A 26,729-nucleotide genomic window follows, 5' to 3' on the forward strand; every position below is an offset into this window, starting at 1 on the left:
CACAGGCAAACAGAAAAAAGGGAGTGATGGTTAAAATACTGTGTGATAATGGAATTATGAGCAAAGTACTAAAAGTATAAAGAAAGAAGGGTAGGGAGTAAGAGGCGTCTGAGAAGACTTCACAGAAGTTCTTTTTGAGCTGGTTCTTAGGGCAGTCAAGAATGTACAAAGGCATTGACATATAAACACTGTGTGGTTGAGAAACAAGTTGTTTTGTGCAGAGCATATTTAGAAAAAGGAAGTGGGGGCATGATTTGAGAGCAACAGAAGAGACTGAAAAAATAGATCGAGGCCAGTATGTTAAGGCTTTAGTACACCTTGCTAAAGAGACCCCAAAATAGATTCCAAAAAATGTTGATTTTAAAGGATACTAATAGTATGTTTTCCGCAGTCAAATAAATTTGAAACTTATGGATTAAATAGCTGTCAGATTTCTTCACTGCAACACTTCTTAGAGGCATTAAGATAAAGAGGGTGATGTACATTTGAAATTGCAAGAGAAACTATTATAGCATGTGATACCTCCCTTGCAAAAAAAACCCTTCTTTGCGTAGGCTATCTCATGAGATTAGTGATCCAGGGTACTGCCTTTGGAAAATGTTGCTTTGGGCCACAGGGAGCCATTGAAGTAGTTTAAGCCTTTGGATATAAGAGAAAGGGCACAGGTGACAGAGATGCTGGGGAGAGGTGGGTCCAGACCAGTTGTGGTCAAGTTATAGAAGTGTTCACTGAGATCCCTCCAGGTTCATGGTCCATGACTTCTCAGAGTTCATTTGTCTGGAATAAGATCATGATAAAGCTTTGATTGGAATCAGCCTGGGTAGTCAAGATTGTTGTGTTTGGTTAAAGTTTTTCTTTAAAAGAACTGAGCTGTGTAGGTAAATATGTCTTTCTCACACGTATAATTTATTCATTGTATTCCATATACATATTATCCCAATATTGGACCCACTCCAGTATATAGGGTGGACCTCTGCAGCCTCCTGGCCTGCTCTGCCCGAGTACCTCTCTGTTGATACCCACTGCCCAAGTTTTGTTTTGGTTAAACTGTAGGTGTGCCTGCCCTTGGTGCTTTCACTGCGCTTTCACTGCCAGGCCCAGGTTCAACCCCTGGTCCAGGAACTAAGACCCCTCAGGCTGTGTGGCATGGCCAAAAAACTCCCGAAAAACACCACACTTGCCTCATGGCTGGTGCAAAGTAAATAAGTCCCAGGTGTCTCTGAATTATTTACACAGAGACTCAGAGTGCCTCACGGGTTCTTTGTACCGGGGCAGTCTACTTTGCGTCACTGCCTTTTTGCTACTTCAGAAAATATTGTATTCAGATTTTAAGTTTAAAGCAAGATAGCCTTGTTCTAGTACAGTCCTGGCCAGGAGTTACCTTAAACCAGTGGCAGTTTAATGAAAAAAGAAAAAAAAAATGAAACTTACTACAATAAAAATAAACTTTCCAAACTTCTCTCATTAAAAAAATCTTTCTGTTTCTGACATGAATAAAAAGGGACAAGTAGGTTGTTTTTACTAATAAATGTAGAAAGTATTTCAGAATTTTGCAAATAAGCCAAATTGTCCAGATTCTTTACATTAATATATTGAAAACTAGTTACCTTTCAGAGCAACATGAAATCTTTCAGGATATTGGTATTGGATAATATGAAAAATGATAGATATGTTGCTTTTTTTTTACTTGAACATAGAAATTTGTTTTCTCAGAGTCTGGAGGCTAGAAGTCTAAGATCGAGGTATCCACAGGGTTGTTTTCTTCTGAGGGCTGTGAGGAAGAAGGTGTTCCATGCCTCTCTGCTAGTTTCAGTTGGTTTGCTGGCAATCTTTGGCATTCCTGTCTTGTAGAAGCATCACCCCAGTCTCTGCCTCCATCTTCACGTGGTGTTCTCCTGTGTGTGTGCCTGTCTACAAATTTCCCCTTTTTATAAAGACACCAGTCATATAGGAGTAATTCCCACCCTAATGACCTCATTTTAACTTGATGATCTCTGTAAAGACAATGTCTCAAAAATAAGGTTACATTCTGAGGTACTGAGGGGTTAAGACTTCAATATATGAATTTAGGGACGATACAATTCAACCCATTATAGGAGGGAAATCAGAGAACATGTTGAGAGTCAGAAGTTGAACTGAACAGCCTCTACTGGGTTCTAATGACTCTTTAAATTCATACTTCTTATACAGATCATGCATTAAACACCAGTGGTTTTGTGGGAAATAAGAATTTTATGCTATTAGCAAAGCCCTAGAAAATAGAGTTACATGATAGTTTTGAGCATTCATGATCCCACACACCCTGTCAATCTGTCTGGTTATGGAAGGGAGAATTTTTGGTGGGTAACATGAATTTATACTGAATAAGCAAAACAAATCACGGGATTCTGGTACAAACTCTTTTCAATGAGGATATTTAGAGCAACATCAACTTTTTCCTAGGCCATCTTGGAAATAATTTAAATTAGGTAGCTTTGTCTACTCTGTGTAATTTGGATAAGATTACAACATTGGTAAGTCATGCTATAGCCAAAAATGAAAATAAGCAAAAAGCAAACAAGATCGTCTCTCTTAAAATTAAATAGACTAATTCAGACTGTGGACATGATCAATAAATCAGGTGATTTATAAAAATATATATTAAAAAGCTTTTTATATTTCAGAAAGCCATATTATATTTTTATAGATAATCTGCTTAATTTTTGCTTAAAAAATAGCTGGATTGCTTTTGACATTGAAAATAACTAGATTTTTCATTTGACCAGATTCGTGCACAGATTCAGGTCAGTTGGCTATTACAGCAAGCCAAGTAGATTTGCATCTAAATGCATTGTGGCACTTTAGTATAATTGATCTTAGGTTGTTTTTTGTTTTTTTTATTTTAATACTGAAGATAATTATGCCTTAGAACAAGTCCACTGGCCCTAACACTTGAATGAAGACTTAGCAATATGCTAGTTGTTAAGAGTAGATCCAGAACATTTAACAGGGATACAAAAATGTGCATATCAGTCAAAATAGATGAGTTGTGAGATGTTAAAAAACATATCCATAAAATATTAATATGGAAGTTGTTGATTGGTAGGCGTATTTCAGCATAATTTGCTTTCCATGTGATGTTGCTCTGCACATGTATTTCGATTGCTTCCTAAAATGTAGTTGCAGCTTCTATAGCTAAAATAAAAGTTCTTTAGAACAAAAGCACAATCAAAACCAACAGAGCTATGTAAATAGCTAAATATTAGGGTGAGCATAAGAAGCAAATCAAGAAAGCCTTCTCAATTTTTTCCACCAACTCTTTGGTTTTATGTAAAACTCAACCCATCTCTCTTTAGAAAAGATCTTAAGTTAGATAGGACTATGAAAATTCAAAATGTTCTGTTTTGCAATGTAGGCTAACATCTGAAAGAGGTACTATTTTTTAAATATAGGAACTAATTAATAAAAATACCATGACCTGTTATTTGATATTTCTCCTTTTAGCGGAAGTACAAAGTGAAATTGAAAGAATCTTTGAGTTGGCAAGATCTTTGCAACTGGTTGTTCTTGATGCAGACACCATCAATCACCCAGCACAACTTATAAAGACTTCCTTAGCACCAATTATTGTTCATGTAAAAGTCTCATCTCCAAAGGTAATCAGCTCATTTCTGTCTTAAGGGTTAGAAGCTTGTTTCTTCTGAAATATTTTTTGCTCTGTGCATTTTTGTTAGTGGGCAAGGAGAATGTCTTGTTGAGACCCTTTTAATGAGCAGTTTTTAATTCACCTGTTCTGTACAGGTTCTAGAAATTTTGAGATAGCACATAAAGAATTGTTTATTCCTTCAAGAAGCTCAGTGTCTATTGTGGTTCCCAAACTGGGCAGTTATGCAAGAGTATAATAAAAACAAAAAGAACTAAGGTGAGGAAAAGTAAAGTCTGGCTTTTCAGAGACTTTAGGTTCTCTCTTGGTAAATCTCTTAGGTAATATTGATTCTTGTATCACCTATGTTCTCGCCCCAGTTGAGAAAGTACATAGTTCAAGAAGTACATATATATGTAAAGCAATTATACTCCAATAAAGATGTTTAAAAAAAAGTACATATATATTTATCATATAAGTCAAACATCACTGTATAAAATCTCTCATGGAAACTTTATAGACCCTTAATTTGTGCTTAGGTTGGGTTCTTCAAGGAGTATAGTTGTTCTGTGGTTGAGCACAATGTCATGTCTGCCATGTATCTTTATGCCAATGGGGGAGATAAAAAAAAAAGTGACACAGCCTCAAAGTGGTCCCTTTTGACTTGGGTGTTCTTTAATTTTAAAAAGTGATGATGGGCCAGGGCGGTAGTGGGGGGAGAGATAAATTGGAAGATTGGGATTGACAGATACGCACTACTATATATATAAAATAGGTAACTAGTAAGGACCTACTATATAGCATAGGGAACTCTACTCAATACTCTGTAATGGCCTATATGGGAAAAGAATCCAAAAAAGAGTGGATATATGTATATGTATAACAGATTCACTTTGCTGTACACCTGAAACTAACAGAACATGGTAAATCAACTATACTCCAATAAAAATTAAAAATAAATAAATTTTAAAAAATAGATTATGCATTTATAAAAACTAAGAGTACAATGAGATTGCTTTTAAAAATAAATATCGAAATTTGAAAAAAAAAAAAAGTGATGATGGGGAATTCCCTGGTGGTCCAGAGGTTAGGACTCCATGCTTCCACTGCAGGGGGCATGGGTTCAATCACTGGTCGGGGAACTAAAATCCCTCATGCCACGTGGCGTGGCCAATAAATAATTAGATTTTAAAAAGTGATGATGTTCTAAAAAGTTAATATGAAATGGATACCCTTGGGAGGTACTACCTTAACAATCAGCTTCTTTTCAGTGGCCCTAGGAGTGCATTTTCTTGCTTAAATGCCAATTCAACTTCCAGCCAGAACAGGGGTCTCCTCTCACAGGTAGAGAATGTGCCCTTCCCAATGCTTCTGAGCTTCTCAGCCTTCCATCTCTACAGGCACTGGTTCTGTGCAGGATGAGCTTGGGAATCCTGACCAAACCAGGACCTTTGGGGAATCATTAAAATCGATTGAAAATGCCTTGAGCACTTGGAATCTCTTTGACCCAGAACTGAAGGGGATTCAAGCACCCTTACTGCAGTGGAATAGATTTCAACCCCTCTCGCCCCAGTCACCGTGGGCTCCATAAGTGCAGGAACGGGGACTCCTGTGGATATATGTGCTGAGATATCATTGAGCCTCATAGATTAGTAGTAGTTGGGGGGAAGGGTCTTACTTCTGCTAAAAAAAATATTAAGGGAAAGATGAGTATATGGAAAAATGCAGTTACAGCAGTGCCCAAAAGACATAGGTATATCCCTGGTTTATACGTAGCAATACACCAGTACAGATGTTCTGCCTAGATGTCGATCATGAAATTGTCCTTTAATGTAAGATTAGACTGGAATGCCTTAATTATCAGTGACACAAAGGGTCAAATATATGTAACTCTTATATTTATCTGACATTGAGATAGTGAACCAAAATATTACTGAACTAAATTTGGACATAAATGACCTGGTACAGATCAGTGCCTGCACTTTTGCAGGGCTCTCTTTGAAATCTCTGGGTAAAATCTAGGGTGGGAACTCCAGATCCCACCAAGACCTCACATGGAGCGAGAATAGGATGAACATGTCAAATCCACTATAACTGAAAGCTAGTGTAAGTGGCTGATGTCATTACAGAGTTTATATATATATATATATATATATATATGACTTGTTATATTGTATTTCCTCCCTATTAATACTTAGGCTAAGTAGACTATGAAAAAAGGTCTGGATTTATTTGGTTTTCTTTCAGCTCATTGACAGTATCTCAGATTCATGTCTTCTTCTATCAGGTTTTACAGCGGTTGATTAAATCTAGAGGAAAGTCCCAAAGTAAACACTTAAATGTTCAACTGGTGGCAGCTGATAAACTTGCACAATGTCCCCCTGTAAGTACAATCATTTTTTTTGTCTTAATCATTCTTGACTAGTTAGGAGAGGTTGGTAGGTTTTGTTTTTATCATATTAGCATTGTCATTTTTATTCTAGAATCGTCACGATGATGGTATGTTGTCATATATCTAAAGGATTTCTTGGAACAGACTGCTGCTGTCATGTTGGCTTACCCAGGCATCCAGAGCTGTGTGGTGTCTGCCACGTAATAAGAAATGAAGTCGGTGTCCAGGGTCTGATGTCCTTACTGCCACCTTGATTGCCTTGCAAACAGTCAGCAAACTATTTAATGCAGTCATGTGGACACTTTTATGAAAAGAAAACAACAAATAAAACATACTGATTTGACTCCTTTAACTTTTCTGACAGAAAGTTCCTAGAGGCATAATAGATTATGACATTGAAAATTGAGAATTTATTAGAACTAGAAGAGCCCTGTGGTTATAGCAGATGAAAAGGTCAGGGTTAAGTAAGATGAAAAACCATATTAGAGCAACTTTTCTTCTAATGCCATTACCAGAAAACAGCTGCTGAGTTCAAAGCTGAGCAAATGGCGAGGAGGTGGGGGGGTAGGGGTGGTAACTGCTACCGTGTGGGTCACCAATGTCTACACCTGCTCGGCTGACTTACTATTTCTGCGCCTGTGTTTCTCTGAAGGAAATAACTGTTTTTCCTACTGATTTAATTCACTAGATTTTGTTATATGCTTATGTAAGGATCATTCATGCTCTGTGGAATCATAAAATTCAATTCAAGTGTTTAGAGAAGCAACACAGCATAGCTGTTAAAAGTACAGACTCTGGATCCAGACTGCCTGGGTTCAAATCCATACTAATCTACACTAAGGATTACATCCCTAGTTATGTAATCTTGAGCAAATACCGACCTCGTTGGTTTGGTGTAAAGTGTCAATGAGTGAATGTGTAGTAGAGCTCTTAGAACAGTACCTAGCACATAATAAGCACCATCTAAGTGTTTCTGTTATAATTACTGGATGTACTTTGTGCTGTGCCATGCCTACCTGTCAGGCTCTGCAAGGATCTGTGCCTATCTGGTTCACTGTTGTGTCTCAAGTTCCTATCATACTAGGCCCACGATAAATATCAAATGAATGAAAGGATGTACAGGCAATAAGAGTACAGGGTAAGAATAAGGATGTACAGGCAATGCGTTCTTTTATTAGATGCTTACAATGGGCCAGACACTGTGCTAGGTGCTTTATATAGATTATCTCTAACCCTCACAGTTACTATCTCTAACCCTCACAGTTACTTAGTAAGGTAGGGCAGTATTATCCCCATTATATAGTTGAGGTGACTGAAGACAGAGAGGTTAAGGGATTTCCTTAAGGTCACACAGCAAATTAGGATTAGATTTAGATCTGTCTGGCTCCGAAGCCAATTTTCTCCCCAATCGAACCCACCTATTCACACACACACACACACACACACACACACACACACACACACACACACACACACACACACACACACACACACACACACGCCTGGTTATCTGCTTGCAGATAATTTGGATAGCTCGGAGTCTGGAGTCCTATTTTAAGTCTAATTGTAGTTAGACAGACGCATTGCTGACTATTGAAGTCCACTTACACAATGGAATGTATGATTAAAGCACTGAGCGAATATAGGAGAATGTATTACCCAGTCCCTGACTCTAATGCCTCCCAGTTGAAGGAAGCTAACCTTTTTTTAGCAGCTACCAAAAGACAGGAACTATGCTATTGTTTCCAATTTTTAGAACAGTTTTCTAAGGATAGTTATATCAGTTTGGGTCTTCTGGGAAGCAGACACTTAAGTGGAATTCAAAGTACAGATTTATTAGGGAAAATGCCTATGAGAGGAAAAAGGGAACAGGGACAGAACTGGCAGGGACAGCCTTCAGACCTGATGTAGTTCTGACTCTGTGAAAGGAAAAGGGGAAGGAAAAAGTGGGTAGGAGGAGCCTCAGACTGTGATGTAGCCTTGAGAAAATCTCCCACTTGGAGCTGGGGACTTCCCAGAGCACTAGAGGAGCCTCATGTTGGGCAGAAACATTTAGGCTCTAGTCCACGTGCTGTGCTCAGGTGGTGGCTGGGAGCAGCCTGGGGAGAGCAGGTCATTGCTTGAATGCCCTGGTGGATCCCGAAGGCGCAGCAGCCCAAGGCTGTCTGCTGACTGCACTCAGCACAGCAGGTTCTCACTCCAGGGGAAGTCTCGGCATGCACCTCTATGACCGCCACAGTAGATAATACTATCCTTACTTCCTACAGGAGAAAGCTAAGTCCCCACTAAGAAATTTGTTGGAGGTCACAATTGTTAATCAACTGTGCTGCAATATAAAAATTAAAAAAAAATAAGTGGGCCCCAAGATTCAACTGCTTTGTCTGACTCCAGCAAAGCTCTGTCCACCGTACTGCTCCACTGGTACACATAGCTGTGTAGTGTAGATGGATCTCTGGCCCCCAACTTCGATGTGCAAGAAATGGCTCATTTTCTACTTTGACCCCTTAGCCCACTGGGCAGGCAGGATGTTTAGCCAGGCTTGCAGCTGCCTTTACCCTAATCCAGGGCGGGCTGAACAAAGACAAAGGGTGGGGCTGGCGGGAAGTTGAGGGAGTGAGGGGGAGAGTTCCAATGCAGACAACCTATTCATTGACCAAATCCACGTGGTCCTTAAGGATGGAGGCTGTGCTGCATCAGACCTTATCGGGAACAGGGGGTCTTTGGCAAGGCTGGGAGACTCATAGCCCCTCCTCTCTGGGACATTGGCAAGAGAGCTCCCTTCTCTTCTCTGTCTGAGAGAGTGGAGGTATCTTCCTTTTTCCCCCCTCTTGTCACTATTAAAGGAACTCTCTGCTTTTGTTGTATCTAAAAGCATCCTCACCTTCTTTTGTTTCCAGAGGCAGTTAGCACAAAATGTTTCCAACCAATTTAGGCTTTGGGGACACAAAATCCTGAAGGAGAAATGGAGAGCTGGCAATTTCCTGCCACAGACACCTCCCTCCCCCACCAGACAAGGAAGCACAGACCCTGCCACCTGCTTAAATGGCGGAAAATGAAGAGGGAAGGTACAAAAGGAAAAACACGGATTCATAGCTCAGATCTCATTGGCCGTGTCTGAGTTCTCTTATGTAGAGATCCACACTGTGAGGGCAGCGCTGGTTCTGTGAGGTCCCAGACGTGGCGCTAAGATCTGTGGGAGTATGGGGAAGCAGATCTGGGGGGACTTGAGGGCAGTTAGGCCTGTGTAATTTCACTTGACACAGTGATCAGACTCACCCAACAGGAGGAAGGCATTTCACACATCTGCTCAAATGCAAATGCTGAGAAGAATGGGACGGCTTTCTAAGTAGAGAGCTTGTCTCTAATTGCCTTCAGTTGGTGGCAGGGATGCGGGTGGAGTGGGCTCTAGGACCTGATGTCAGGTGTCATGGAAGGAATCTCCTCTGGTGAAGGCTGAAAGCTATGGTAGCTAACATCCCTTCCCAACTCTGACACTCTGATTCTATCTAGATTTTGGAAGTGATCAGCACAGACATGTTATTGAAATCATGAGGGTTTAGAGCCCAGGGAAAAGGAGAGTATAAGCATAAGCAGAAGATATATCAAGTCAAGTAATATGCTTATTGTTTCAAAACATGATTAAGATGTTTCACAGAATGACATGTGGGCACGTCTGAAGACGTGGTATCCATGTCTCCATATGGTTAAACCAGACAAACTCAAATATTTAGTCATTTCAATTCTGTGTAGCTCACCTACAATCAACCTTCTTGGCGAGAACTAAAATACACTCAGCAAACATTATTTAAGCTTTAGGCCTGTTACCTTGCTAGGTGCTAGAGAGACAAAGGCACGCTCCTGCCTTCAAGGAGCAGATAGTCTAAAAAGGTTCCATTGGTTGAGTCAACTCTTGGCAAACAATTTGTTAGGTCATAAATATCCTTGCAGGGCTTCCCTGCTGGCGCAGTGGTTGGGAGTCCGCCTGCCGATGCAGGGGACACGGGTTCGTGCCCCGGTCCGGGAGGATCCCACATGCCGCGGAGCGGCTGGGCCCGTGAGCCATGGCCTCTGGGCCTGCGCGTCTGGAGCCTGTGCTCCGCAATGGGAGAGGCCACAACAGTGAGAGGCCCGCGTACTGCAAATAAATAAATAAATAAATATCCTTGCAGATACTACTTCATAAATCTTTTTTAGATTAAAAGAGAAATTTAGATCAGGGTTGCTCCACAATTGACACTGTAGGTTGAATAATTTTTTATTATAGGGACCTGTCCTGTATGTACATTGTAGGATTTTAGCAGCATCTCTGGCCAGTAACAAACCCCAAGTTGTGGCAACGAAAAATATCTTTAGACGTTGTCAAATGCCCCTTAGTGAAAAACGTCACTCCTGGTTGAGAACCACTGGTTTAGATGAATATCTGCACAAGTTTTGGTTAATAATGTTATAAGAAGTCTCAGTAAGTGATTCCTTGAGATGCATTTCAGGTGAATTGAACTTGTTCCTTTTTAATTTGATCTTTTTATGAGAATGAGTTTATTAACATTTATTCCTAATAATTAGTAGAGAAAATAACTTGTGTCTTATTAAAATTGATGTATTATAGCTGCTGAGACAGTTGATAGTTGAGTATGTATACAGTACCTGTTACATCTGAAATAGCTGGAACCAAGAAAAGATACGTGCACTTAAATGCACATAATACTGTGAGCTGCCTTAGGATGTGTCCTCGTGTCAGGAATCTCCAACAGCCTCATGCACTGCGAAGGCAGCTTTACCCTGTCATTATTTCAGCAGGGTAAACACTTCCTTGTTTTATATAATTGGTTCGATAACCTGGAATTCTAAACAAGCAGTCTGGATAAGCAAGGTTACCTTGTATTTAATATTTTCTAAACACTTTACATTATTAAACATGTTCATTTAATATTGCTTGAATAGCATTTGTAATGCTAAGAAGGAATTGTACACTCTATTTTGGCATTCACGAAAAAAATCTTTGGATTATGAAAACCAGTAGTAGTCTCAAAATGTATCTGCATTTGTCCCTACCCTACTTCAAGACCATAATTATCATTTTCATCCAAAGACGGGTGATCACTGTGTCATTTTAGTTCCTCTAGGAGAATTTGCAACTTGCTAAATTGGCCACTGCGTCTCCAATCTGAAAAGTCAGCAAATTACACTGGTGGAATCTCACATTGCTAAGAAATTAAAGGCGACAGTCTTTAGAAAGGGAAGTCTAAAAGAGTACTGAAAAAAGTTGACTCTATAGCCAGAAAAAAGAACTCAGGGACTATTGAAGCAAAAAGGGAACTTGGAAAGCACCCTGTGTAGTATTTCCTGGAGTGCGTTCTTCCCACTACAGGTTCCATATGCAATGTCAACAGGTGGAAAGCACTTTGGTACCAAAAATGTTTGAGAAAACACCTAAGTAAACAAACGTAGACTGGTTTCTTTACAACAAGAGCCTTAATGTGCTAATGAGCATTTTATATCTCCATTAAGATATGTCGTGTACAGTGCTTCCCCTGAATTTTGACTATAGAACCATTTTAGTGTTTCATGGCACAGTTCTAAGGAAAGTCTCATGTTACAAATGAGGGGACTGAAACCAAGAGAGGTGAACTGGCTTTCCAAAGGTCATGCACCTTGGGCAAAGCCAGGGTAAGATCTCTGTCTCCTCATCTAGCAAGACTTTAGAGAGTGAATGGCAACAGACGGGCTATTATGTATTCTCCTGTAGAGAGAATCATGGGTTTCATGGGTGAGGCTTCTTGTAAGAGTGGGGTCAGCAAACTTTTTCAGTAAAGAGCCATATAGTAAATATTTTAGGCTTTGTGGGCCATGTGGTCTTCTTCACAAAACTACACAACTCTGCCTTGGTAGCAGGAAAGCAGCCACACACAGTATGTAAACAAATACAAGTGTTCCAGTCAAATTTTGTTTATAGAAGCAGGAGGCAGGCCCAATGTAGACAGCCCACCAAAGTTGCCATCCTTCTTCTAGGACAAGGTTCTGGTTACCTATTTCTGTGCACCGAACTACCCCAAAACTTAGTGACTTCAAATGACAACCACTTGGTGGTACTCAGCTGGTGGCTGACCTGGTCCCTTAGCAGGAATGGTTGGAAGGCTGGGCTCAGCCAGCTCCTCTCCGTCTCCGCGTGGTCTCAGGGCTCTTCCATGAGATCTTTCCAACAGGAATATGAGCTTCTTACATGGCAGCTCCCAGGGCTCCGAGAGCAAGTATTCCACTCCCTTTAACTTAGATACTGGGCTTGGATATTGGCTCAGTATCACTTCCACAGCCTTCTGCTAGTCAAGGGAACGTAGAGGCTGCTCAGATGCAAGGAGAGGGGACATAAACCCTCCGTCTCTATGCAGGGAGTGTCAAAGAACTTGTGGCCATTTTTAATCTGCCACAGACAGAAAGATGAGCTGGGAGGATGGGCTACTGAATAGTTCTACTCTGGAAGAGGGAGGGACTTTCCTTCATTGCCTGCTCTGGATTCACAAAAGAAAAGTTGGGATGGGGCTTCCCTGGTGGCGCAGTGGTTAAGAATCCGCCTGCCAATGCAGGGGACACGGGTTCGATCCTTGGTCTGGGAAGATCCCACATGCCGCGGAGCAACTAAGCCTGTGCGCCACAACTACTGAGCCTGTGCTCTAGAGCCCGCGAGCCACAGCTACTGAGCCCGTGTGCCTAGAGCCCGTGCTCCGCAACAAGAGAAGCCACCTAAGTGAGAAGCCCGCACACCACAACGAAGAGTAGCCCCCGCTCGCTGCAACTAGAGAAAGCCCGCACGCAGCAGCAGAGACCCAACGCAGCCAAAAATAAAGAAAGAAATTTATATTAAAAAAAAAAAAAAAGTTGGGATGCAGAAAGAAAAGGGGTTTGTGAGACTAGAACCCATAAGCCCTTTTCATATATGTAGTTTTATATGACCAGCCTGAATTTGCATTTGGAATAGCCTTCTGTACTCTATAGTGTTGGATTTCATTTTGCTTCTACCAGGTATTGGTGCCCTTTTCCTTTTCAGAGAAGTTGAAAATAGTACATTTTAAGAAGCGCAAAGTTCAAATTGCCCCAGTACTGTGGTCACAAGAGCTACGTAATGCATGGTGAGAAAAGCAGACAGGCAGACAATTGAATATATAAATGAAATGTAATCCTTTCATCCTACTTAGCTACATGCTGGTTTGTGTTACCAAAAGCTCACCCTGGTTCTTTGAGCTCTGTAATTTTTCTGTGCGTATAAAATGACATTGACCGCTCTGTCTGCTAGAGGGGAGTGTGTCTCCTCCACAGTCTTGCAACCCTCTAACGTTACAGTAACCATGGTCATTCTCTTCTGTCACTCTTCATTTTCCATTGCTGAATGGACTCAGATTTATTAAACACAGGAACTCCGAAGTGAGTGGCGGTGCTCAGTATCCTATCACAATAGTATTGCTATCATGGTAGTAATTTTCCACCGCCCTTTTCCAGTAATTTTATTTAAATTATTTAGAATTGTGTGAATTCACCTACCTGAAACGCCATCCCCATTGGTGCATTCATTATTACAGAGCCTCTGGATGGCATAGTTTAATTCACAACATTACTTTTGAAAAAAGAGAATAATTGATTTCAGATGTTTCCTTCATGAAACAAGGCCACATGGGATCTAGTTTCTCTCAGTCCTAAAGCGACTACTCTTGCAGGAATTTCAGCCACCCAACTTAGATATACCAAGTTAGGGATACTTCAGTACTGTGATGTAAAGCATTGGATTAATATGGACTTAACAAAAACACTGGGTGCCTTTTCTGCAGACAGTAGCATGGGTAAATGTTGTTATAATCTTTGAAGAATAAGAGTGGACAGGATGGGAGTTCCCTGGCGGTCCAGTGGTTAGGACTCAGAGCTTTCACTGCCATGGCCCCAGATTTAATCCCTGGTCAGGGAACTAAGATCCCATAAGCCACACAGCGTGGTCAAATAAATAAATAAATAAAAAGCAGGACCATCTTTAAAAAAAAAAGAACGGACAGGATGGATGGGTGTGGTGAGAAAAATGTGGTTGGTTTCAGAATGAATGTCACAGATCATTAAAAGAGAGGAACTAGAAGGGGTCAAAGTCACTGTATTCTTTGCCTTCATGTTTTCCCCACCCATCAGTGTCAGGAATTCTGATTGTCTTTCCCTTTTGGCTCATTAAAGTGGAAACTGTGCCTGAAACTAACTGCTAGAGCCCCATGATATTGGTAGGCTTTCCTTTATCCCCATGAGATCTCCTAAATCTTTCAAAATCCCTTTAACTTAGTTTCCTATCACTAGTTGACCAGTGAGTTGAGCACTCAGGAATTCAAAAGCTTTAATAATATAAAGAATACAATTTTAATATGAAAGAAACATTGGTTGGTTATTTTATAATTAGCATTGCATATTTGCCATTCAGCCATATTATTTCACTGAATAGTACTTGCCGGTCTTTTTTTTTTTTTTTAATGGTGGCAGATTTAGGAGCTCTATATTCCAATAACAAAGAAGTAAAAGTGTGCTCACCCCTATTATTTCTTTTCTCCACTTAGAAATAGGAAAGATGCCCCATATGAGGTTTTATCTCTGCACAACAAATAAATGTAAAGCAATGCATATACCATGGGAGAGTTTGTATATATTTAATCCCCTGGCTAGCTAATATTCAGTAATGCACCAACTTTTTTAAAAAGTTAAGATTAAACTGCAAAATTAATTTCTAAGTTTTACAAACTTTTTATTTAAAAATGTTTAATAACAACTCCTAGATAAAACATATAAGAAATTATGTTTGTTTTAATGAAATTCTCCCTCTTTGCTAGAAAGTATATATTTCACAGTCATAAAGAAAGACGTGCCCACTCTCTCTATATCTTCCCTCCCAAGAGAATGTAAAAGAAATAAATGGAACCTGTTCCAGTTGTCAATGTAGGAACTGAAATGTGCTCCATTTTTTCTAAAAACTAGGGTGACTGACCATTCCATTTCTCCCCAGTTTTCCAGATTTTGGCACTGATAGTCCCAAGTACCCAGAAACACTCAGTCCCCGGCAAACCAGGATGGTTGGTTGCTCTAATTCAGGTGCCTTCCTTAGGAACGTTTGTGATACTCTATGAATGAAGAACTAGACAGATCTTTAAATACTTAAAAAAATTTTTAAAAGCTATTGCAGATTTTCTTCATTCCCATTTTATTCAGCTTCAATCTTTCCCTTTCTTCCCTGTCATTTTTGTTCTCTGGACCACTGCATAAGCTAGTTTTTCACTCTTGTTATTTCTAATGCTTTAGTTTTTCATTTTTCTGAAAGAGGTTGTCCAGAAAAGGGACCTACTCTGCCTGGTTTTCTGGTGATTTGTTTTGACTCCTCTGTTCACTCCTTATTTACTTTGGAAGCCACATTATTTCTGCCCACCTCAGCTGAAGAAAATACCCCATCACAAAATGTCAGAGGCGCGTGCTGTGTCTGTACGGTGCTTTGAAAACAACTCAGCGTTACCCTTATCTCCAGCAGTCCCAAGAGCATGGTATCACTGAGTGGGTAATTGTTCACTGCCCGTGACTGTCCCATTACCCACACCCTCTTCTCCTGATTAGATAGCTCTCTGCATCCATATCCCATGCTGGAGGCTTCACGTATTACACAGTAAGGAGCTAGCTAGGCTTGAACATTTTTTTTTTTAATAAATTTATTTATTTTATTTATTTATTTTTGGCTGCGTTGGGTCTTCGTTGCTGCACCGGGGCTTTCTCTAGTTGTGGCGAGCAGGGTCTACTCGTCGTTGGAGCACTCGGGCTTCTCATTGTGGTGGCTTCTCTGTTGCAGAGCACGGGCTCTAGGCGCGCAGGCTTCAGTAGTTGTGGGCATGGGCTTCAGTAGTTGTGACACACGGGCTCAGTAGTTGTGGCGCATGGGCTCAGTAGCTGTGGCGCAGGGGCTCAATTGCTCCGCGGCATGTGGGATCTTCCTGGACCAGGGCACGAACCCATGTTCCCTGAATTGACAGTCAGATTCTTAACCACTGTGCCACCAGGGAAGCCCAAACTTTTAAATTTATGAAAAATTGGTTTGCATAATTCATTCGGCTGCTTTTCGTTGAATTTCTCTTTGTATAATTAAAAAAATTTTTTTTTCTCCCTTATCCTCATTTCCTAACACTCTGGTCTAATCAGCTGTGTTATTTCCTAAAGAGTTGAAAAGAAAAATTGTCACAGATATCCAGGCTGTGAGATTCCTCTTAGTTGGAAATAAGCCGCATATGTCAGTATTCATTCAGAGGCTGAAATTTGCTTTGCTCTGTGCTTTTGAAAGCCTAAAAGCAATTTCAGATCATCTTCTATCATATAGCTGTCTTTTTAGCAGTGCAAAAGCTTAGTTTCCTAGAAATGATTGAGGCTTCAGCAAACAGCCATGTGCTGATATATACAAATTCGATCCATTGGCAAAGAGAAGTACTTTATTAAAACTACTTGTAATTAAGTGTATGTTTAATTGTGTCTGAAGCCCTGACCATGTAACATGTGGAACAGCCAGGGAGATAAAAAAAACTCTTTCAAATAACACTCTGCAATGAGGACTGCTTACCTTGTTTTACCCTCTCTGGACTTTGCAATCCTGGCTGTAATAGTTAGAACCCTCAGTCCAAGTGTCCCTGGAGGGTTCATTAACTTGGGACCTTATGAAAGCAAGGAAATGACGTGTTGAGATTACACATTGTTGAGATCCCACATTAAAGAATGAGATCTACCTAATTGAATTATACAGTTAACATAAATAACACTATGTAAACAGCAGACTCCAGATCAAATAGAATTTGTGGACGATTTTAGCCTGGATTGGCCGACAGAGTGGTCCCTTGTTCCATTGCTGCGCGGTTTCCTCTTTCTTCTTCCTGTGTCATCTGTCTGAGTCTGTGCACGCCCTTTGGGATGGGGCTGTTCTCGTTCCACTCAAGTTAGCACTGCAGTGCTATCAGAGGATGCAATGTGTGTATCAGAGCATTAGGGACATTTCTCAGAGTCTCTGTTTGTAACTGTTGACGGCTTAGATTAATGGGGGGAGGGAGCTTTTGATTGCAGGAGACAGACACTCCCTTGATTTGCTTTAGTGGAAAGAGGATTTATTGTAAGGATGTATGTTGACTGACACTGTAGGAACTAGCTGTTTTCCTGTTCTCTCATGGGCTCTATCGTCTCTTCCATTGTGTCTTTGCTCCTCTTTGTTTTTTCTCTTCCCTCTACAGATAGAATTCTTTGACTTATAATTTCCTCTCCCTCATAAGTTTAACTTTCACATATCTCTCTGGGCCTCCTTCTAAATCCAGAACTTTAAGCTGCAGCTCTGAACATTCACTGGCTCAGTCTCTGTTGTTCTGAATTAAAGTCCTGGTCTGATGTAGGGTATTATGGATTTTAATACTTGTCTCTCCCCCGAGACTGGATGCTTCTTGAGCATAGGGATGAAGTCTGTTTTCTTTGCCACAGTATACCCACAATGCTTAGCACAGAATAGGTACCGAGTAAACACTTTATGAATGAATAAAATATGCGAAAACCCATCTGAAATCCACTAATAAGTGTTCTTGTGGGGGAATGGTTTCTACATGACTTCAACTGGCTGAGTCTTCTCAAACACCAGTCGGTTTAGGCTGAAGCCACCTTATTTCTTTCCTAGTTGCTAAACGTATCTCACTGCTCCAAGGACTTTGAAACTGCTTTGCAAATTAGGGTCAAAATATTCAGTAAAGATCAACGTGATGAAAAAAACATTCAAAGAGTTAATGTTGGGAGAGAGATTGTTTCCATGGTGACTTCTGCTCCAGGGAGCCCTCGTGCTGATGAGAGTGAGTCAGCTGACCCACACCAACTCAGAGTCATCCAGTTGTTACAAACCTACAGTCCACCTGCCGCATCAAGCGTTGATGGCAGTAACCCTGTATTTGATTTATTACTGGGAGCTCCTTCTTTGGGTAAAATGAGCTTGTAAAAGCAGGTGGAAGTGGTGCAAGAGGGAAGAAGTGGATTCAGAGGCTGAAAGTCAGGGGTGTGCTTTCACTTACCCATGGAATGGCTTTTCTCTTTATGAGGTGCCACGGTTATCTGACTGTCCCTCCAGGGAATCTGTGTCCCGGTTATATTCTGTGTTCCTGACCACACTGCAGTGACAGAGGGGCCACTCTGCTCCTTTGGGGCTGAAGAACAACTTCCTGATTATAGAACAGGTGTTGGACAAAGTCCTTACTGTCAGAAACACGGACCCCAGATACTTCTTGGGCGAACTACCCCCCAACTCCCTGCCTACCACCACTGCAATCAAGTATTCGTTCTTGTTCTTTTTTAACCATTTCACACAGTGATCCTCCGGTAGCAGAAGTCACTATACTGTGGTTTTCTACTATTGATCCTAAACCTTTCGTGTTGCTTTACCACGAGACAGATAGCAGATAACATTTTCACCAACATTCTAAAAATTACCTAAGTAAATGTTATTTCCTCCAACATAGTTACTTTGGGAGATGAAATGTTTATTCCAGTGATACATTTGTTACCAAAACATTTTTAGAACTCCTCTTTCCGTACCATTAACTTGCTTCTCTCTTGTTCTGAAGTATAATTCAAAACTTTTATATGGTATATAAAAGAATGTATTCAGTAAGTATCTATAGGAATATATGGATAAAGATGTGAATACATATGTGTTTTCACTCTATTCTCCTTAGAACACTTTTACATGTACCTCATCTTCTTTTTTTCTCAATGAAAGATCCAAATATTTGATGAGCTTTCCCATTTTTATGTGAATGTCCAAATTTGTACATGGTTAACTGTGCAGTTCTTCACTTGACTTTAACTTTAGCAACTTCCAGTACAGCCCCTCAAGTTTGATATTTGCTACTGGGCATTAGAAACAATATTATCCGCATGCAGTGAAATTTTAGGTTTCATTGCCTAAAACCTGAAGTAGAAATAAAATGGATTTTCCTTGTCATCTATAGGAAATGTTTGATGTTATACTGGATGAAAACCAGCTGGAGGATGCGTGTGAACATCTGGGAGAATACCTTGAGGCCTACTGGCGTGCCACTCACACGACCAGTAGCACCCCCATGACCCCACTGCTTGGAAGGAATTTGGGCTCAACAGCACTCTCACCATACCCCACAGCAATTTCTGGGTTACAGGTAGTGTCACTTGTGCTCTTACAACCTTACATTTAAGGTTCTATAGGAAACTTGACTGAGATGGAAACTGGGAGTGGCCTAGAGAGCCATGCGTTACTATATTAAAAATCTAAAGTATTGCCTAATCATATAGACTATTTCACATTTTTACAAACTCAAATCACTTTGGTTCATATACTTGCTCTGAAGTCTTGGCAACAAAATTCTTCAGATTCACATTTTTGGCTACATTGATTCTAACAGATACAGACTATTTTACATTTTTACAAATACAGACTATTTTACAAGCTCAAAACGTGTTACCTAATTATGATCTGCCCTAGACAAAGTTACCCTGAGAGTGGCGTTTTCCTTAGAACTTTCTCCTCTGTTAATTTATAATGGCTTTTACCTAGGTAAATTCATCCCTCCTGTGTCTAAACCCTGCTAAGAAACTTTCTACCTACTATGCAACTGTCCATTACCTCTCCGTGTCACTTCTTAAGGATTATACAGTGGTGGCACTGTCAGGCACAGGGCTAGCTAAGTAAGGTATATGAGACAGATGGACCTTATGGCCACCCTTACCTAACCCTTCCCCCCGAGGCTGCGGGGCCTGTCCCCTAGCTTGCCCAAACAAAACATGCACATAAGTAGAGTCGCCTTGTTTGGAAACAGTAGTGAATCCCTGAGTTTTCTTAGGGGCGGGCAGGGCCCACCTCGGTCATCGGCTATGGCCAGTGTCCTTTAGGGAAGCTGGGGACGAGTGTAGGAGCAGGAGGCTTGCTCTCCTGCTGTTGTGGTGCTGCACTCAGGGCTAGAGGTGGGGAGCCAGAGGCATTATGATACAAAGTGGATCTTGCCTTCCTCCATCAATGATTCTGTACCATCTACCAAGGCACTGCTGGAATGTGGCCAAACCCCCAGCTGACTGAGGAACAGGTAGTCAATTGAGCTCTCTTGCATCATGACTAGTTTTGTATTAATGGGTTATAATGATAGTCATAATTGTAGATCCTACAGAGTTAACTCTGAGATAAATGGCACTCTCTCAAATGTTATTATAACTGTATTACTCTTTTACAGAATTGCATCTTTGTAAGCAAAAAACTGCCATGTAAATGAATAGCTTTCGAGGCTGGAAATGAACTTGGGAAACGGGCTATTGTAATATGCAGTGTATATGTGCGCACTGGGACTCTTTCTTTCTTTCTTTCTTTTTTGGGGGGGGGGGACTCTTTCTTTCCTTGTTTCACTGCCTGCCTGCTGATCCGAGTGTGGCGTTCCACTGACTAGTTTGGGTTGGCTTCAAATTGTACACTGTAGGGTGAGAAACGGATTCATGAAGCGATATGCTTCCACCTACACTAGTAGGTGGAAATGAAATGTTGCACTTTGTTTATGAATATAACACTCCTGACTTATCACCTCCAAGATATCCACGTAGAGTGCTTCTCCCAGTTTCACTTGAGTTACCGTGGTGCCCTTTATCCTGGGGCCTATTTCTCCTAGTAACCATGGGCACTTAATTGTGAGACCCCTGGTTGGGGCTCCCAGCACAGGCTGTGACTGTTGAATGAGCTTCCTGCTGTGTGCAGGTGAGTGTCCTTTAGAGGAAATGCATCTGGGTCTTTGGTTTCATCAGCATCCTGTTTCTTAACTGAGGCGACCTACCTAAGCAGGTAGACACAGCTATGATACATGTTTTCCCATGATTTGAAGCAAAACGTTAATAGCCTTTTCTGAGCGCGCAAATAAGTGTCTAAAGATATTAATTTCAAGTAATGGTATTAGAGGAATTTAGTTTATATTCTGAAGATTATTTTTGCAGGACATTTCAGTTGAGGAAGCAAGAATTGTAAATATATCAATTCACTGGCTCCATAATTATTGTGTACTTCTTTGGAGAGAATATTGTTGAGTCTTATGTAGGATGTAGAAACAAATATTTTATGGGTAGCACAAATCATAATTTTATTAAAATATTTTTTAAAGGTATCAGGAACATTCAGCTAATAAAGATGAACTGTGTGACTTTAGGAGGAGAAAGGTTTTATCAGTTCAAGAGAGGAATAAAATAACAGATGCTATTCTGAACTTTAACTTATTTCCCAACAGTAAAATAATCCTCATTTTGCAATAGAAGTGGAATTATTAGGCCTTCGTAAATATATTAAGTTCCATTCAGCAGCTAACTTTAAATTCTGTGTTTTTAATAGGAAGCATAATTATGCAGTATTATGTAATTAAATTCATAACCTACCAGCACTTTGGCATCTTTGCATGTTGTGTCCCAAATACATAAGACCAGGTATTTCGAGCAGACCATTTGTACGTCAGAATGTTTTATTGAGTCAGATATTTAGCATCTTATTGTCCAGATCCTACCGTTGTACATACATTTGCATGTTCTAGAAGAATGAAGCTGATGTAATTTAACCAGTGAACCATCTGATATTTTTAGAGTCAGCGTATGAGGTACAGCAACCACTCCACAGAGAACTCTCCAATTGAAAGGCGAAGTCTAATGACCTCTGATGAAAATTATCACAATGAAAGGGCTCGGAAGAGTAGGAACCGCTTGTCTTCCAGTTCCCAGCATAGCCGAGATCATTACCCTCTCGTGGAAGAAGATTACCCTGACTCATACCAGGACACTTACAAACCTCATAGGAACCGAGGATCGCCTGGGGGATATAGCCATGACTCTCGACATAGGCTTTGAGTCTGCAGAAACAAGCAAAATATTCATCTGTTGACAATTTGCCATTGCACTGCTAGGATACAACCAATCATCTTAACTCGGCAACTACAGCACAGTATTGACTGTGCTTATGGGCTGCTGTCATTGATGCTAAGAAGGGGCAAAAAGAAAAAAAAAAAAAGTGTACATTATGCCCTTAAGTCTAGATGGATATTAGATGCCCAATCATAGAGATATTTTTAAGTGCAACATTTACATAACAGTACCTTTTGTTTTCTTCATTAGGTTTAGACACATCAATTTGTAATTTAAGGTACTTATCAAGGCACATATAAAATAATTTCCCATGCTGGAAATTCCAAATGACCAGTTCCAGTTGGAACCAATTTATAAACCAATTCCTGTTGGAATTTGGGTGAATCGACTAGAAAGTCTACTTGAGCATGTTGTAATCAATTTAAAAATCTGAAAAAAAAAAAAAAGAAACTAATTAATAAAATCAAAATACCAATAGAAGCCAAAACCAGCTATGGTATTTATTTGCTGGAGACTAAATTTACACTTAAAGTTGGAATGTATAAACATTTTAATATATGTTAACGTTGCCAGAATGGCTTTTCAAACTTACCAAATGTACTGATAGTGCCAAAAAAAAAAAAATCTCAAATTAATGCAGAAATTCTACAGTCTCCTCAGATTTTAATATTTTTATTTCTTTTCTGGCACACCTGTTGTATTCAAAGTGTTTTGCTTTTTGTTTAGTCACAACTGTTAGCTTGTTTGAAGTTGGCAAAAAAAAAAAAACTCAAAATTTCTTTAGCAGTGAGAGAGAATAGTAAAGAGAAGCCCAATCATAGCTGGTTATGTGAGATGGAAAATGGGGTGTCGTTTCCCCTTTAATCAATCTGAGCACAACTACATGCATCCAGGAATCTGAAGTCAGACAGTAAGAATGGGGCACAGATCCTCCTGAGTGCAAGGCTAAACATCTCCAGATGGAATTTCACCTATCCCACTTACCACAACTACGGGTTCCGTGTTTACCGCCAGCACAATTGAGTATCTTTCCATTGCTTCACTCAGTCTCTGTCTTTGAATATCTGAATGTTCTAGCCCTTCACCAAATTCTTTATAATCATGCTAAGGATTTTTTGTTTTACATGGACACATTGAATTTTGATATTGAAAGCTGTGTTTATACAAAATGATTAATTGAAAAACTGTGAAAACGAATTTAAGAGCTTGCAGTAAAAAAATAAACTTGTAGATTCAGAATAGATTTGTTTACTAAAATTGTATCATTTTTATTGCAGAGAATTATAAAGCATTTGAAGATTGAACTGCTTTATTTCTAATGAACACTCCTCTTTACCTATTAAGTCTTCACAGTTTTTCCAGTGACTATAATTACAGAATCAGTGACCTTATGTCTACTATAATCAAGGAAGCCTTAGATTCACTATGATCCAAGAAACTATTGAAATTGACCCTTTTATACAATACCCAAATGTCTTTAGGAAAAGACTCTTGTTTCTAAGAGTCCGTTTTTCTAAAACTCACATAGGATCAGGCATAAAAGTCCTTTTCTACTAGTACATGTCATGAAGCCTATTTTTTTTGGAAAATAATAATAGTTCATATTCTGTTATCTTATTTCCCCCCATCCAAGCCTTTCAGTGTTTAGGCTCTTCAAAGCATGCACCAGTTAAATAATTTTCTTGACCATGAAAATAGGTTCCATATTGTTAATTAGTGATGTATATATCTTGAGCCTCATTGTAACCCCCGCATTCCCTCTCCTCCTGTTATTCACTGTGCATACCCCATTATGAACCTGTTTAGCTGATAATGAGGATGCCTATAATCATGTAAGTTATCGCAAATATTTGATACAATTAAGAAATGTGGGCTCAGTGAATTCTAAAAGTTAACATGTGATACTGGCTTGTGAGGTTCTTTTGTCATCTAGTGAAGCTTACAGAATTTTCAGTTAAGACATTTAAAAGAGCTATATCCATTAGGCACTTTACTAAACATACAACCTGCCATTACTGAATACTTTGTTAGAGCACAGAAGAGCATTTTCCAGCAAACAAATATATTTATTACATGTACAGCACATATTTGCATGAAAAAGAAAACACTAGCCAAAACATTTTTCTATATGCTTTACTGGTTTCTTGTTTGTGCGCATTAAAGTATTTAATTGCAAAGAGTGCACCAAGGTGTTAAACTTAGACTAGACAGCTGTTCAGCTTTTTCTGTAGTAGCATTAGCAATCTGGCCATTTAACTACTTTAAGATATTTACATTTTATGGCAGGTAGCTGTAACAGCATTTACATATATTTCCTAGTCAGCAAGATTACCATATTCTTTCAACTTTTAAAAATCTCTTGTTTTTAACGGCCTCTCAAAGCCTAGTTTCTATGTCCTCTATGTCACGCTGATAGAGAGGTCCATTCAATATCTGTGCACAAAACCAATCTTTCCTTTACCATCAAGTGTCCATACCTGTTTTGCTTTGCATTCTTATTCAAAAGCTAACAATCTTGGAAAGGGTATAATGTATATTTTCTTGATGGATGTACTTAAATTTTTACTTTGATTTGGCATATTCTTTCCCCTTCCTTTTATAATACGTTATCTTCTCCAAATGAATAAGGGATATGCATTTTCCTTTCTCTTTTTCTTAAGCCTTAGAGTTTAATGTGTAAATGATACTAAAATACAGATATATACTAAATGAAAAGTTTTATTTTTACCAAGCACATCAAGCACCTTTGGAAAATACATACTCCATAAATACTTTGTTTTTAACTGATTTCATTTAAAGATTAGCAAATGATAAGCAGGAGAAGCAAGTCTTATAATGTTTTGAGGCTGTTTTAACTTGTAGTATAAACCACATATTCTGTAATTTCAGCATATATAATTTCAGAATATGTAAATTACATATTCTGTAATTTCAGTCAGCGAACATGTAACAATGTAGACACATGTGACAATGTGGAAGTGTAGTCTTGGAAAAAAAAGGAATGCAATTTGTCAATCCTGATGTTAATTCCTCAAGGCTGTAATGTGACTCCAGTATTGTAATCAACCATGTTATCTTGTTTCCTCCAACATTTAAAGCAACACTTAGAAATGTTTATAAATGACTGATGATTCTCGTTTATCTTTATACAGTTCTGTTGGAAAGAAAATTGAAATTAACAATTCAGACTGATAGTCTTTCCTAGTAAGAGAGTCCTAATTATGTGACAATGTGACATTGCTTAGTTCTTAATGAAATGATTTTTTTAAATATAAAACAAATTCTGAGAAAATTATGTGTTCCCTTTGAATAATTTGTTAATTACTTTAATTATTATTGTTGTTGTTTGCAAAATGTATTTTTGGAATGTTAACCTCTTTAACATACCTGCATACTTGAACTTGTCTTTTGTGTGAGGGCCTTAAAATTCATAATAGGAAGCTAAAGCAGTGAAAGGGAGGGAGAGAAGAAAATGATGCCAAAAGACGGTTTGCAAATTTAAACTCCTTGAATGAACATATCATAAAATGTTGTTGAGACCCAGGATGTCAGTTAAGAATGTTTCTAGGCAACCTTAATTTGCATGCTAGTGTATTTTCTTATTATACAATTTTATTTTGGTATTTGCTAAAAAATAAAAACAAAATAATACCACTACAGAAATTGCCCTATATATTGATATTTGTACTACCTCTTCTCTAGAGAAGACAATCTGTCTTTAAAGAGAAAACACTTTTCAATAAGTAGGGAATTTATTACTCTTACTGCTAACCTTGCTGCAAAGCTAAATGCATAAATTGTTAAAATATACTTTCCCCTTAGATTTTCAACTGTTGACAAAATGCTCTTGTCACCCTTTCATTTCTTCCATGTTAGTGAACTTTTCTTTGAATCAGTTCACAGTTTATCAGGAGACAAGGTAAACATTTAGTATGTCAGTAATCATAGGGAACAAGACAAACTGCAAGGAAATTGCTTTTGTGTGCAATTTGTTATAACATCTAGCTCCAAGTCTGAGAGTAGATTCAGAGATTTGATGTTTAAGTGAAGTTGGCTTGCAAATTCAAATTTTGTTGATCCTTGACTTTTCCTATGGACACTTAGCCATTTACTGAGTAGGATCATCTTGGACACTCATGTCATTGGAACAAACTTCATATCAATGTTTCAAATAAATGAGAATGTACCCCTTATTTCTTTTATATTTCTGCCTGTATTTCTGTCTTTCATGACACTGTTGCATGTTCTTTTCTTTATTAATTATATAAAATTCATTTTTTAATAACTTTATGAATGAAAACATTTTAGGGACTTATGTAATAAAATTTGTTTCATTAGTTCCTCATACCTTTAAACATTAGTTCCTCAACACTTTAAATATTGTTAATGCTGTAACTGTTATGAAGTTACTTACTCAAGCTGTGTCTATAGGGCAGAGAACAGTCCTCTTCTTTTAGATGATAATCATGATCAAACCACTCAATACAATAGTTGTCAGATAGACAACAAGGATAACTTTTTTGTTGTTGACTTAAGCAGTCAAGTTACCAAAATAGTAAAATTGGTTTATATGAGCAGACAGAGCTACAGCATTCAAAAATTACTTGTTAAAGATTTCTTTTTTTGTTAAAATGAACTTTCTCAAATGAAACTCATCCTCATGTAGCAAGTATCTCTCTCTACTTGTGGATGGTTTCATACCAAATGCTTCATGTAATTAAGGGACATTATGAGAGGACTAGAAGATATTTCATCAGATAATCTTGACTAAGGGCTGTAACTCCCACTTACCAT

At 39.1% G+C, this 26,729-nt stretch overlaps 1 protein-coding gene across 7 annotated transcripts in view; it reads left to right on the forward strand.

Moving 5' to 3' along the window:
* Positions 1-26,128, forward strand: part of CACNB4 (calcium voltage-gated channel auxiliary subunit beta 4) — a 268,460-nt gene extending 242,332 nt beyond the window's left edge. For all 7 annotated transcript variants that reach the window (XM_067741968.1, XM_067741969.1, XM_067741972.1 and 4 more), the window contains 4 exons: positions 3,484-3,635; positions 5,910-6,005; positions 19,031-19,216; positions 21,660-26,128. In XM_067741968.1, coding sequence (XP_067598069.1) covers positions 3,484-3,635; positions 5,910-6,005; positions 19,031-19,216; positions 21,660-21,920 — 695 coding nt within the window. In that variant the 3' untranslated portion in view covers positions 21,921-26,128. The remainder of the gene's footprint in view (positions 1-3,483; positions 3,636-5,909; positions 6,006-19,030; positions 19,217-21,659) is intronic.
* Positions 26,129-26,729: the final 601 nt, after the last annotated feature.

The sequence above is a fragment of the Pseudorca crassidens genome, chromosome 6 (assembly GCF_039906515.1).
Source record: "Pseudorca crassidens isolate mPseCra1 chromosome 6, mPseCra1.hap1, whole genome shotgun sequence".
Taxonomy (NCBI): Eukaryota; Metazoa; Chordata; class Mammalia; order Artiodactyla; family Delphinidae; genus Pseudorca; species Pseudorca crassidens.